Genomic DNA, 13,211 nt, shown 5'->3' on the forward strand with positions numbered 1-13,211 from the left:
ATGATCTGGAGGAAACTGTCTTATGAACCTAGAATTGGGAAGTACAACAGAGAACTGGGGCAGAAAGGTTCTCAAAGCCTCTCCTCCCCCCACAGCAGCTCCCCTTTAATGATTTAGGCTAGCTTGCACTTCATTTCCACTAGCAGCAAGATACTGCAAAATTACTGTCTGGGAAAGTTTAAAATAATAGAAATATACTTGAATATTGGATTCTAAAAAGAGTTCATGAAAACCGTAACATAGGAGAAGTGACAACTTGCCCTTCAAGAACAAAGGCTTACTTGGCCTGCGCCTTGGTGGACGAACCCTCACCCAAGTACTGAATAAAGACCAGTATCGCTCACTAGCTAGTATATCTGTTACCAAAGTAAGAAGAAATCTTTAGTGGGAGGCACTGACTTTTGTGAAAGACAGAAAAATACCTTTTTCCCTAAAGATATTTCCCTATGAAAATACAGCATTTTTCTGTGTTAATCCGCCGTCATAAAGCACGTCGCTACTCATTCTGATACTCCAGACAAAAGCAGAGCTTTTTGTGAAGCCTGGGCCTCTCCAATGTGTTGACTGTAGTCTGCTGCTTTGTTGAATTTATATGATAGCCTTTGTTTCAAATGTTCTTGTTCAAATTCTGTTGCATATGGTTGGAGAATCCTTACTTTTTCTGCTACAAATGATGAGTTTTAACATGCCAGACTCCTTGGGCCACCAGAAGTCCCTTAGAAAAGGCGATGTAAGAAAGACTATCCTGTGGTTTCCCTACAAGTCTTAAACTGATGCAAAGGACACATAATGACACAGAAGTGAGAGGCGCTCATTTAAACACTGTTATGACGTATTCAGAGGCACAATAAAAGAATTGATTTCTAAAGTGGATTTTGTAAGAAGATTTATTTTAATTAAGTGATTTCATGATGAAACATGGTCTTAAACAAAATAGAGATCAGTACGAAAATAAAATTATACACAGAAAAATCTTTTCCCCAATTGTTTTTGAATAACAGGAAATAAAACACAGCAGTCCTGTATTCAACTGAGTAGATAATTATGTGAATGTGTGAGCAGTCAAACATTACAGTACAATCTTTGAAGCCAGGCACAACAAATGCCCGTCAAACACTCAACACATTTCATATCTATTCTCTCTGCCTCAAAGAAAAAAAGTGAAATGTGATGCAATGTAAACGGAGAAAAGGACACACACCATCTTAATGCTTGAAGCACATTTTCCCCATTTAGTGTTTTTTGAAAGACATATACCAAATTCAGATGAAACAAATTAGCTTGTAGAAAGATAGAAAAACTTGGTATTGTATTTGATATATAGTCTTGTGAACACTTAACTGAAACATATGGAAAGGATTAAAAAATACACCACGTGTCCTACTTAAAGCTTAGAAATAAATATGCACTCTATATTCTCAGTGCCTGAAATTCTTTAAAAACAAATAACTTGGTATAAAATTATATCAAGTAATTGTCAAAAATGAGGGAGATGCACCTATATACCTGTTAGATTCTGGATGCCTGCATCCCCACTACAAAAACTTGTAAAACTATATGCGGTTTCAAACATGCTGAATAACCCAAACCATAGCCTAGCAAGGGCAAGAATACTGACTGACCTGGGGGAGCCAGTACTCTACACCACATCCCTCAAGACCTTCTTTTCTCCAAAGTTTTCCCCTTCCATACTGTACCAAGCCTTACAAGTGTAAATGTTCAATCACTTATACAAAAAGCAGCCTTGCTGATCAGAATTTGTGGATGTCCTCAAGGCTATTTCATTCCAAGGAAAAACAGAGTACAAAGAAAAAGCATCCTCCTAAGATGATATACGTACTTAATATTATTATAATTCGTCTTCCTCCCTGCAATGCTGATAATAAACAGCAGTCTCCTGAGTGTTGCAGACTCGTTGCAGAAAAATGTCCTGCTCTATGGAACTATTGAACCATTATGGTCCAACACACTGAATGTCTTCTAGTTTAGGACTTAAGTTTACATGAAACTCTTCCCACCTCAGTTACCATGCTGAAGAAGAAAACTTGCAAGGAATTCTTCTTTTGACTTTTATACCAGACTTGGATATCCAATAGTCTTGGCTTTTAGGTAAAGAACCAGGTCAGCTTTTAGGTAGAGGACCAGGTCTTGAAATTCTTCCTGCCCTCTTACTTGATACTTTTTCTGACAATGTCACTAGAGTGTGAATGAACTCAAGACTTGCATCAGCTTGGCCAAAGCTAACAAGATAATTGAGAATAGTTTTATTATCTTAAATAACCTTTAGAAACTTCACATCAATCCCAGAATGACAAAAAAACTCTTTGTGGAAATTCGTAGTTCTTACACAACCATAACACAAAACTCAAACACTAAAAAAAAAACAAACCTATGTTTTCACACAGATAAATGTTGGGGGTTTGGCCCATCACATTTAAAATGAAAGTCCTCTTAAGTAGTGAAGATTTAACTTTTTAACAGATACTATTTCTCTTGCCAAATGCAGCTAGTAGTAAATATAATAATTATTTGTAAAACCAGTTAAAAAGGACTTCCAGACACGACCCTTATTTAGAAGCTTTCATTTTCCTGAGAGCAGTGAAATTAAAAAATAAAAAAAGGTAAAACAAGAAATAAACAAAAAGAGAAAATGGTTTTCAGATTGTGTGCTTTAGATTTTCAAAACCTGAAATAATTAGCCAACATGTCTTTCAGTGGTAGTAACAGTAACCTATTTCAGGATAAATAGTCATTTTTCCTTGGCACATTATCATAGCCTAATTTTCAAGCTAAAAGTATCTCCTTTTGTACATCCAGTGGTCAGCACAGCTCACTGCCCCACTAGCTATTTCCAAGCCCAGTCCTTTTCCTGTCCCTACTCTTTCAGTCTTGTCTCCACTTTAGCACTGTTCCACAGCTCCATTTCGCATGTTGTAGAACTGCCGTATCTTATCATTACAGCACCTACAATTACATTCCTTCCTTAGCACTATTTATGAGGCGTCAGAGATTTATTTGCTTATTCATGTAGTAATCTCGGCTCCAATGTCTGACTACAGTCATCATGACCATCAAATATGATGTCTCAGCAAAGTATTTTTTCACTGGCCAGATTTCTATTGTTAGATGAATATTTTTAACTATAAAAATTGTAATTCTCCTGATTTAACATGAGAGCTTTTGAATAGTCAATAGAATATGTGAGGAGCTGCTTGTACTGCAACTAACAGGCAATGGAGATGTGAAATACCCTTTGGAAGAAACCAGTTGAAGGGCTGTATGACAAAGCCTCCATCTGTGGAAGGCACGGACCTCACTACAAAAACAATTCCCCCTCTGCTGTGATCTCCGGATCCACGGTCATCTGCGTCCCTGTGAGGGCTTGTGCTTCCAGCCAACAGCCTGAAGCAGCTTACGAGAATTGGACAATTCTGTCAACATAAAATATCACAGGAAAAATCCCCTGCCTCGCTATGAACTTGGCAAAACTGAAGTCAAAGCACATTTGACCCTTGGATACCTAATCACATGCCCGGTTTCCAAAAAACATTTAGTACTATTAGGTTAAGAGATCTTTTTTCTTCAACTGTTCACAGTGTGAGAGGAGCTACGATCCCATGGACTCTTTGTACTGAAGGGAGCTGGTTCTCATTGCAAAGGAGACCAGTTTAATTCTTGATGGAAAAAATAAATACCACCACAATCTCACTCTGATACTATAGTTACAGTCAGTGTAGGCCATCAGCATTTGTCTCCAGGTGATTGCAGGATTATGTGCAATTAAAAAGGAGAGGATGGCCAGCCTTTGGAAGGCAGCCCAGCATAAGGGAGACCAGAGTCCTATGGAGTTTTGTAGGTCTCTATGTTTAAAAACTGATTATATTGATGTCAGCACAAAACTATGTTAAATTAGTGGAACAATATACCTCCTGAGTGCTTAGTAAAAACCCTCTAAGACAGACAGAGCCTCTTCTAGTGGGGCCGAAGGAGAAGTTTCTAGAAGTTAAAAACAAACAAACACAAACTGGAAAAACAACAAAAAATACCACAATTTTCATTACTCAGAAGTTTTTTAAAGGAATCTAGGATTGGAAGAAACAGCTTGGCTTCCTTTCACATTCACCATGAGTTTAAGAGAATTGTCAGAAGGCATCTACAATTATATTTGTTTTTTACAGGTTACATTTGCAATGTAATCTGACTGCACTTGGTACATAAAGGAATCAAGTTCAAAATTGCAATTATCAATTTAGAAGGGGGCTGATTAATGAGTGTAGTAATTCTTTTACAATAGCCCTCAGGAAATATTGTAATTGCATTCTGAATACATACAGATACTACTACAGGTTGTAGCCATTCAGAGGAGTCCGTGACTGTCATCCTTTTACCTACAGCCAGTAGTCTTTCTAAGCAGTGACAAAATGGTCAGTATGTCACTGATTTTAATCAGAACTCTAAAATTAATCATGAGTTTACCTTATAATACCTATGGCATAATGTCACTGAACAAAATCTGTAAAGTAGAGCCCTAAATGAAGTTTCAGCCTGAACAATACTTTTCTTTCCAGTAAAACTATTTTAGTAAATACTACAAATGCTTCAATAAAAACCTTTTCATAGCAATGAATGTTTGAAATATTAGACGTCTACTGCATTTGCACCAGTCTGAAACCAAACAGAAGCACTGTGAAGCTAATGGCCTACACGCAACAAGTAAACCAACACACACACTGTGAAAACTGTGTGTTTATATGGCCAGCTTTATAATTTTGCGTATTAGTAGCAAAAATGGGTCGTAAAAAGGCTTTTAACCTTAATGGATTTACAGTAAAGTTCTCTCCCCCTAGTACTTACCTAACATATATTTATTTTCCCTGAAAGCAAGGAATTTCAAATTCAATGCTTTATGCTTCTTTATTGTAGAATATTTAAGTAAAAGGTTAGACTAGTCCAACAGCAGCCACTGTGACTATGCTAATAAAGTTGTAAAGTTGTTTTTTACTTGCAATTGGTGAGCTAATCAGCCCCTAATACTTCTGCAGTTCTGTTTCAGACTGCATAGTAAAGCCAAAATGCAAACAGTTTGAGAAGCCACGTTTGAGTAATTATTCTGAAATTTTGCTTAGAGTTCAATTTGCTTGCCCAGGGAGGAAGGGATGAGAAGAGAAAATAGCAGTGATGGTTGAGCATTAATACTGCAAGGTTAACATTAACACTCTTATGGTTAAGTTTGTAACTACGACTGGAGACCATCCTTATTGCCCAATTCCCATTAGTGCTAACAGGAATAGATTAGTCCTCCGCTTAAAATCGGTGGCAAGAAAATGTAACTGCTAGTATAATTTAATACAAGTAAGTTTCAATCACTAAAAAGAATTAACTTGCTGTATGCCATGGGAAATGAACTTACACAGGCTATTCAAACACAGCTACCAGAGATTCCCCTTCTGTGCACAGGAATTCCTTCATTCCAGAGACAGGATGCTTGCACACATCTCCAGAAACCTCTGCAGATAGCACTGGAGTGACTTTACATCTGCAATTAATACTGCTGAGATTAGAGTCAGCAACCAGATGATACCAGTGCTAATGCTTCAGAAGGAAGCCTTTTTTTTTTTTTTGACTTTTAAAAAGGATTAAAAATACATAGGAAACCACAAAACTGCTTTCTTTCCTATAATTTGAAACTGAGCAAACTGCCAGTCCACTGCCAGTTTATCTCATGCCAGAAACTTCATCTGATGTCCTGCCAGCATGCTGCTGCCTCGATTTTCGGTTTCGCTAAAGATTACATATATTCACTAAGGTTAACAGCTTTAATGTGGAGTTCATGATGTGCCCAGCACACCTGCATACGCAGACAGATTTCATCCTAGATGCTCTCTAAGCATCATTAACACCTTTTTATGGTAGGTTCACAACACGGACAACAAAAACTATTTTTAAAAGCAAGGAAAGGGGCAAATATTTGATGAATACCAAGGAAAAAAGCAGGTAGAGAGTGGGGGAAAAGGTTTGCTTTTGATTAGAATCATGTTAAATGGGATTTTATTTTGGATTGAAAGAATACTTTCACAAGATAACCTGCAATGTGCTGCTGAAGGTGTTACAAAGGTAACAGACAGCCATCTCCCACCTGTTGTGGGTGAAAACACTGCTACAGTAAGCACCCTGGCTTGCAGCTTTTGAATGGTTAACTGCTTGCTACAGTAGGCACCGCACTGGATAAAGTCAATGATGACAAGCTTTCCTGGTGTATTTAGGAGTGTTGTGGTTCAGCTGACTGTTGGTATGCCCAGGGGTGCTGAGACCTGGCACAGGTGTACCCCAGGAAGAGGTGGGCATGGTTCCTTGGGTGCTGGGCATTACGCAGTGTGCAAGGACCCGCTGGCTGCTTTTTGGCTAGCAGTGCATGGCTCAGCTTCCTGGCACAGCAGGAAACATGGGCACCTCACTTCAACTCTGCGGGTGCTTGGACTTTGTCTGATGGAGATGCTGTAGGTGAAGTTAGTACAGGTTGTCATCACGGCTACAGCCAAAGGGAATCTTTTGTCTACTCCTTGAAGACTAGCTTTTTTCCTTCCTAAGTGGAAAGCTCCTTAGCACTGTCTGGAAAATCTCTGAGGAAGTACAGAGCTTTTGGAAACGCTTCTTCATCTTTCTCTATTCTGGCCCCTTGTACCTGCCACAGCGTGACATAAGCTAAAGCACTATGGTTGCTGATTGCATCTGCAGGACACAAAAGTTGGCTATCACTTGGGATGTGTTCAATGGGAAAGGCTTCCCACACTGAGGAGAGAATATTTCACTCCATAGCCAGGAGATGTACTGGTCTGACAAAGGTCAGGCTTCCTTTTCTGTACACCCTCCCTGCTTATCTCTTCAGAGCAATAGCACTGCCTATATAATCACTGAGAGCCAGCCACGTGCTCGAGGCAGCACAGGTAGCTGTATATGGACAGCTAACTCTTCATCACTTTCAAATAGGATTTCTTGAGAGTCCTCCAGGTGATGTTGGCAGAAAAAGAGCAAGAAGCAGCTTCTCAGTCTCTCTGGATCTTAATGCTACATGGATTCCAGATTTCTTTTGACAGCTGACCCGCTGTTGATCCTATCACATCTTTACAGAATACTGGATCATCGTGACTGATTTCAATTATTTATGTATGCATAAACACAGAACAAATAGGTGTAGTAAATATATTTAAATAAAAACTGACAAGATGCATTTATTCTTCTAGATTTGTACAAAAGCATAACTTAAAGGCAGACTAGTATAAACTTACTGTGTGCCAAATATTTAAACTTTTCATTCCAAAGAGTTCCTGGTTCAAAAATCGTAGATACAGTTTCCACCTGGGAAATCTCCTTTTTAGACCACAGGTAACACAGGAGTGTAAAATCAAAATTCTGCAGTCCTTCAACTGAGCAAAAGTTGCACTCTGATTTGAGTGCCTGAGTTTTAGCTACTCAGTGAATGGATCATATGAAACATGAGCCATGCTGGAGTGACCTGATGAAAAGTCAGTTTGCCTACTGCTCGCTCATCCGCGTTCTGAAAAAAGGTGTGCATTAGCATCTGTGATGTGCAATTTTACCAAAGACTGATAAATATATGTGTAAAAATAGGGAAATGTTTGGATTTTTCTTTGCTACTTCATGCCAGCCAGAAGTAGAGCAGGAGAACCTACGTTACTTAGGTAACAGAGTCCCAGATGTCATGCAGAAGCTCAATTATTCCTGAAATCAAATAATACTTTCACTCTGATTTTGCAAGTGGGGTTTCCTTTGCACAGGTAACACTTGCTCAGGAAGCCTGAAGGGTTTTCTCAGTCTTTGCAGCCACCACCACAGCTGCACCTGCCTTCCAACTTGTAGGGTGGAATGGCAGTCTTTGCTGACAACACCTCCGCTGACATTCTCCATAGGAAAAACACTCCCAAAGGAACGAGCAGGATACCTCCCTGAGATGCCCTTTCAAGAGTCTCCAAAGTGAGAACGTTGAGTTTACTTCAGAGGCTACTATTCCCACGAAACAGGGCATGCTGTGCTTCAGTGCTACCAAGAAGACTAGCGCAAAGCTAGATTGATGTTCTTGTCATCCAGTGTCCACGTGCAACTTCCTGGAATTTAAAACATCTGGACGCACTGCATTACAGCAGCTGTACAAGAAAGTGCTCAGCCGCATTCGTGTTCCACAAGACCATCTAGAGGAAAGTACCAAAAATAGATGCAAGCAAGCCTTGTGTATTTCAGCAAAATTAAGCATGAGGAAATTTGTGTCCATGCAATGTTTGATATACCATAAAAATTCTTTCAAATAACATTTTATAAGAAAACTATTTATCAGTGAAAAGGCAAGACACAATGAACACTTTACATCTTGTAGGAGTTCATTGATATGAACAGTGGCATTATGACCAGTGACTCACCTTAGAGTAGGTTACTCATAGATTTCCAAATGAACTAGTGTTTCATGGTGCTGTACAAATAAAAAGTTGTGGGGAGCATATGAAATATCTGTATTAAACTCCACTGCATTAAGTTATCCAATGCATGAAAAATGATCCAGATGCATTTAAAATAAATGCATATTACGATATCACATATAGTATTATAAAATTATTACTTATGTGCACAGTCCTGATATCTATAGACATGGCACCGTGAAGAAAGCCTGGTTCCTAAGCGTTTTTATAGATACTTGATAGTGATACAGTTTGCTGTCAGTCAGATCGTAATGTCCCATCAACTTTGGTACTTTCAGTGCAAAATATTTTTGGGAGTTTTTTACTCTTATAAAAATAAAAGGCTTTTTTTTTTTCCTTTGATAGTGCTCAAAGAATAAACACTAGCAGAATGTCTGTTCAAGCATGGAAAGTGACAAGAACAGAAAGAGCATTTTTGTTTGTTTCCTGTGTACACTCTAAGAAACGTAATACAATGAGCCTATAAAAATAAACAGAAGTCGCTGTGTTAGGATTTTTTTTCCTGATATGCTGCGATAAATTTCTAGTTTCTTCTTAAAATAGTTTCCATGCAGTACAAACCATAAAATCAGTCTGATTTTATGAAGTTATTAAGTTCATTTAACAGCTCATCTTTTGTCATATACAGCACTGGCAAACACATTTCCACAAACCTCCTTAATGCAAGCCATTGTTGTTGCATCCTTTCTTACTGACTTTCCTTCCAATTCACTTCTGTCACAGGAACTTGAATTCTATGGTGCACACCATGCAGGCACTCGTAGTCTTAGGTATAGCAAATACTGAATATGCTGTTATAACATATGGCATAAAGTAATGTACCTTAATGAACATTCTTAAAAAAAAAAAAAGTATATTGTATGATTTTTCGCTAATTTACTGAGTAGGTGGGGGCCTGAATGATTTCACATTTTGACTTGAATTTTCTATTCAGCAACTCTGGTGAAATCCAGTTTTCAGGTACATGTCAGTTTTGCAGTAGTCAGGTTGATCACAACACAGGATCACACATTTCTTGTTTGCTCAGAAAATAAAACATAACAAGTTTGGCCGACCTGAAAAAGTGTGGATTGCAAGACTTGTTTTTCCCTGCACGTCAGGCACACTCTAGATTCACTGCAGAGAATTCTGCCACTATCACAACGCTTTATAATTGCTTCATAAGCTCTTTCATGGAACCTCATTATTTGAATTGCATCATAAAACGATTTTCCTCTAGGAAATCCAATACAAACGTTCATTCATTCTTTGAGAAGGCAGATCCACAAAAGTCCAAAGAGCCGGGCACTGTGGTTTGTGCATCACTCAAGTCCAAAAGTACTTGTCTCTTCAACTGCTGTCAACAGTTTTTCATATAGCATAGAGAATGATGGATAAGGGGGAAGGTCCAGACGATTGAAACAAGTGTGAGCCCTGAGGGGGAATAAAGAGGAGGTAGAGAAGTACATTATTTAAAAAGTTCAAAAGAAAATATGCAGACTGATACATGCATGCATATAGATGGCCAGGTAGTATTCTTTCAGAAGACTGTTCTTCTGTCAAATGATGTTTTCCAACTGAACAAGTAGTATGGTTTAATGCACTTTTTTTCTAATTAAAATAACCAGTAAGGAGCTTTTATGAAGGCCTTTAGAAACACAATGACAGCTCAGGAGGCATGGGATAAATTTTATCCATTAAATGTGCAGGAGAAAAGAATGATATAACATGGTACAAATCAAGCAGTCTGTTCTGAAACCTTGGCTTTAAATGGATCTTAGGAAAAGTAATTTATTTTTCTGTATTGACGATATTTGAATACTGTATTTGTAATCATAAACGGTCCACTTCAGTATGATGAATATGCATAAGTTATTAGATTTGATGAAAAATTAAGAAATATGCAAGATATACAAGGAAACAATCCCATAGTAATAAAGAACAGACAAATTGGATGCTCTTCCTTGTACATTTCCTCAGCACATAGATCATGTTGCTGGGAAGTTACTGCTTGTGCTGATTTACACTGTGTATCTGGCCCTGCAAGTCGACGACCTTTAGAATACTACTTTTTGTAATTACACAAAACTATGCAAGTAGCTATAACATACCATCCTGTTTTCTGAAGAGACAAACCACGTGGTTTATTTCTCAGTTTCCAAAGTCCATCTGCCTCAGTTTTCTGAGGCTTTGAACTGACTTTTGAAACCTCTTCCAGGGAATGAAAAGGGAGATGACAAAAGTTTCTTCTTTTAGTAGAACGGGTGCTCTTGCCTGGCTTCAGTGTAGGCTAAGGAAGATACTTTCTAAAGCACCATAGTGGATGAGCCTGCTCTACTGAAATAGATAGAGCTTTTAATGTGGCATGTTCTTGAGGAAGAAATGATAGGAAGGAAAGCTGGAGGAAGTATCTTTCCCACTTTGAAGATTTATACTAAAAATTGAATTTTGCACCCCTAAATACAGTATGCTTGAAAGTACACTCATAGTATACACTGTATAGTGGAGAGAGCATTTCCCCAGCCTGTACTCCAGGAGCCTGATAAAAATTCTTCCACTCTGCCACCCCACTAAGGCTCTTGAAGGAAGGCTTTCTCTGTACTTCTGTTTTGCCTTTCCAAAATTCTTACAAAGTAACAAGTAAACTATTATTGCCTTCATTATTATGACGATGATTTAAATAGAAATTTCCACTTAGAAGAAAGAGGCTGATTTAGACCCAGCAGCAAATGGGCAACTGGAGCACAGTGTCTGGAAGGGCTTAGTGACTGCTCGGGTTCAGTGAAGATTGTGGAAGAGTCTTAGGCAATTCACAGCCTAACCACATGCTTCTGCTGCTTGGGGCTGACAACCACTCATTAGAAGTATGGATCATGCTGTGTGGGCTGTAAAACCACAACTTATAAAAGACACAGTATATAATTAGTGAGGGATTCATTACAAGCTGGTTTAATAGTAATTTGGCATATTATCTACATTTATTAAGAGAATTGAGTTTTATCTTAATTTTAAGGGCAATTTTAAACACATAATCACCTACTTTGGAAAACCAAGTCATTAAAGAAGACAAAAACTTAAGATCTTGGCCTACTGAGGGAACGTATGCCTTTCTCACCCTCACAAGAAAATTTTAAGCCTCCAGGAGGAAAGGTTTTTCTTCTCTGGACAGCATTTTCCCATTCCAACATAACAAACCATGTGGACACTAATTGTTCATCTTCTTGGACTCACATTTGATGACATAAGGAAAAATACCTTGGTTCCTGAAGTCTAAATTTCCAGGCAATCTCCACTTCATTACATGTTGAACGGTATTACAGCAGTAAAATAGAGTGACTTAGGGTAAAGTCTAGCAGCAAGGTGCATGCTATTTGCATATGAATCATTGCATGCATTACCATTAGCTCCTATCTGTACAGCAATGAAAGCTACCTGGAGCACAACCAACTTCTCAGCAAGGAAGTGAACTGAAAGAGTAACAGTCCCCCTGTTGATTTAGTCTGATATACAACACAACGTGAAAGAAAGGAATAGAAGTGGCATCAGGGATAGCAATAGTTAAGCCAAACTCATAAAAATCAGCCTTTTCAGGGCCTTTCATGTGCTACTGACTTACTACTGTAAAAGACAGTGATATCAGCTAAGCAACCTGATGTGTCTCACAGAAATCTCACTATTTTGATTCAGCTCAACTGATTACACAGCAATCAGAACAGTGTAAACTCCATAAATATCAAATTAATATGTTTGTGTTTATATTCAGAGACATTTATACCACAATCACAAACCTACATAACTATATTAGTTGCCTTCTGTGCCTCAAAATCAAGAAGAAGAAATAGGGACAGGTGTTTTCGTGTGTTTTTAAGCTGTGCAGTAGTTATTTTAGAAACAGGAAAAAAAAAGCAAAATCCACTGACTTGTTGAATCCTAGCTTTTGCCACACTCATGCCAAGCATTACCAGATTTTACAAGCACTCCCACTGAAATTAAAAGAGCAATTTACAAACTGTAACACTGCCACAAGTGAGTGATGGTGCCTGAACACAAATGCTTTAGTTATCTGAGAATCAGCAAGAGTCAAAGAGTCCTAGGGCAGCATTCTCATCAGATCCAGCAATGTGTTTACACACAGGACTTGTTTGGAAAACTGAAAGTTTGCTATTCAGGATCACTGTTAACAATGTCTTACTTTCCAGCCAGCACTACTTGGTGTTTGCACAGTAAGTCTTTGAAGCTGGTGAGACTCGGGCTGAAGCTAGACTGTACACAGGAACTAGATATTTTAAAATGCAAATACAGCTTTCTGCTTAGGGCTTAGTCCATTTAAGTGTAAACGTGGAAGATCAGTTATTTTTTATGAGGTCAAAGTTCCACATACGAATGCCAGGAATTGCTAGCTCACAACAACTGTAGATGTTTGTCATACACAGTTGTTTATTTTAACAAGCACTGTAGCATTGGGTTACTTGAGCTTTCACATTTGTGAAAGTATGTTAAAAGCTATCTACAGAGACAGAAATCAAATGTTTCCTAAACAAGGGAATCATAAATTAAAACTGAAGTGCATGATTCTCCTAAATGCGAAGAGCTGGCATTTCCCCCTTACTTGCTGAACTGAATATGGTAGTTTATATTCTCTACACATTTCTCCGTGTTGCTCTACAAGAAGTAGTTTTATTCTGCAGTTTATGACAGTCAGGGCTCTGCACAATCTTTTCAGAGGACATTCTGAGTATCCTG

The 13,211-nt window shown here is 38.3% G+C and overlaps 1 protein-coding gene across 13 annotated transcripts in view; it reads right to left on the reverse strand.

Moving 5' to 3' along the window:
- Positions 1–869: 869 nt before the first annotated feature.
- Positions 870–13,211, reverse strand: part of HECW2 (HECT, C2 and WW domain containing E3 ubiquitin protein ligase 2) — a 187,773-nt gene continuing 175,431 nt past the window's right edge. For all 13 annotated transcript variants that reach the window (XM_083842985.1, XM_083842982.1, XM_083842987.1 and 10 more), the window contains one exon: positions 870–9,902. In XM_083842985.1, coding sequence (XP_083699111.1) covers positions 9,791–9,902 — 112 coding nt within the window. In that variant the 3' untranslated portion in view covers positions 870–9,790. The remainder of the gene's footprint in view (positions 9,903–13,211) is intronic.

The sequence above is a fragment of the Anser anser genome (genome assembly GCF_964211835.1).
Source record: "Anser anser genome assembly, chromosome: 6".
Taxonomy (NCBI): Eukaryota; Metazoa; Chordata; class Aves; order Anseriformes; family Anatidae; genus Anser; species Anser anser.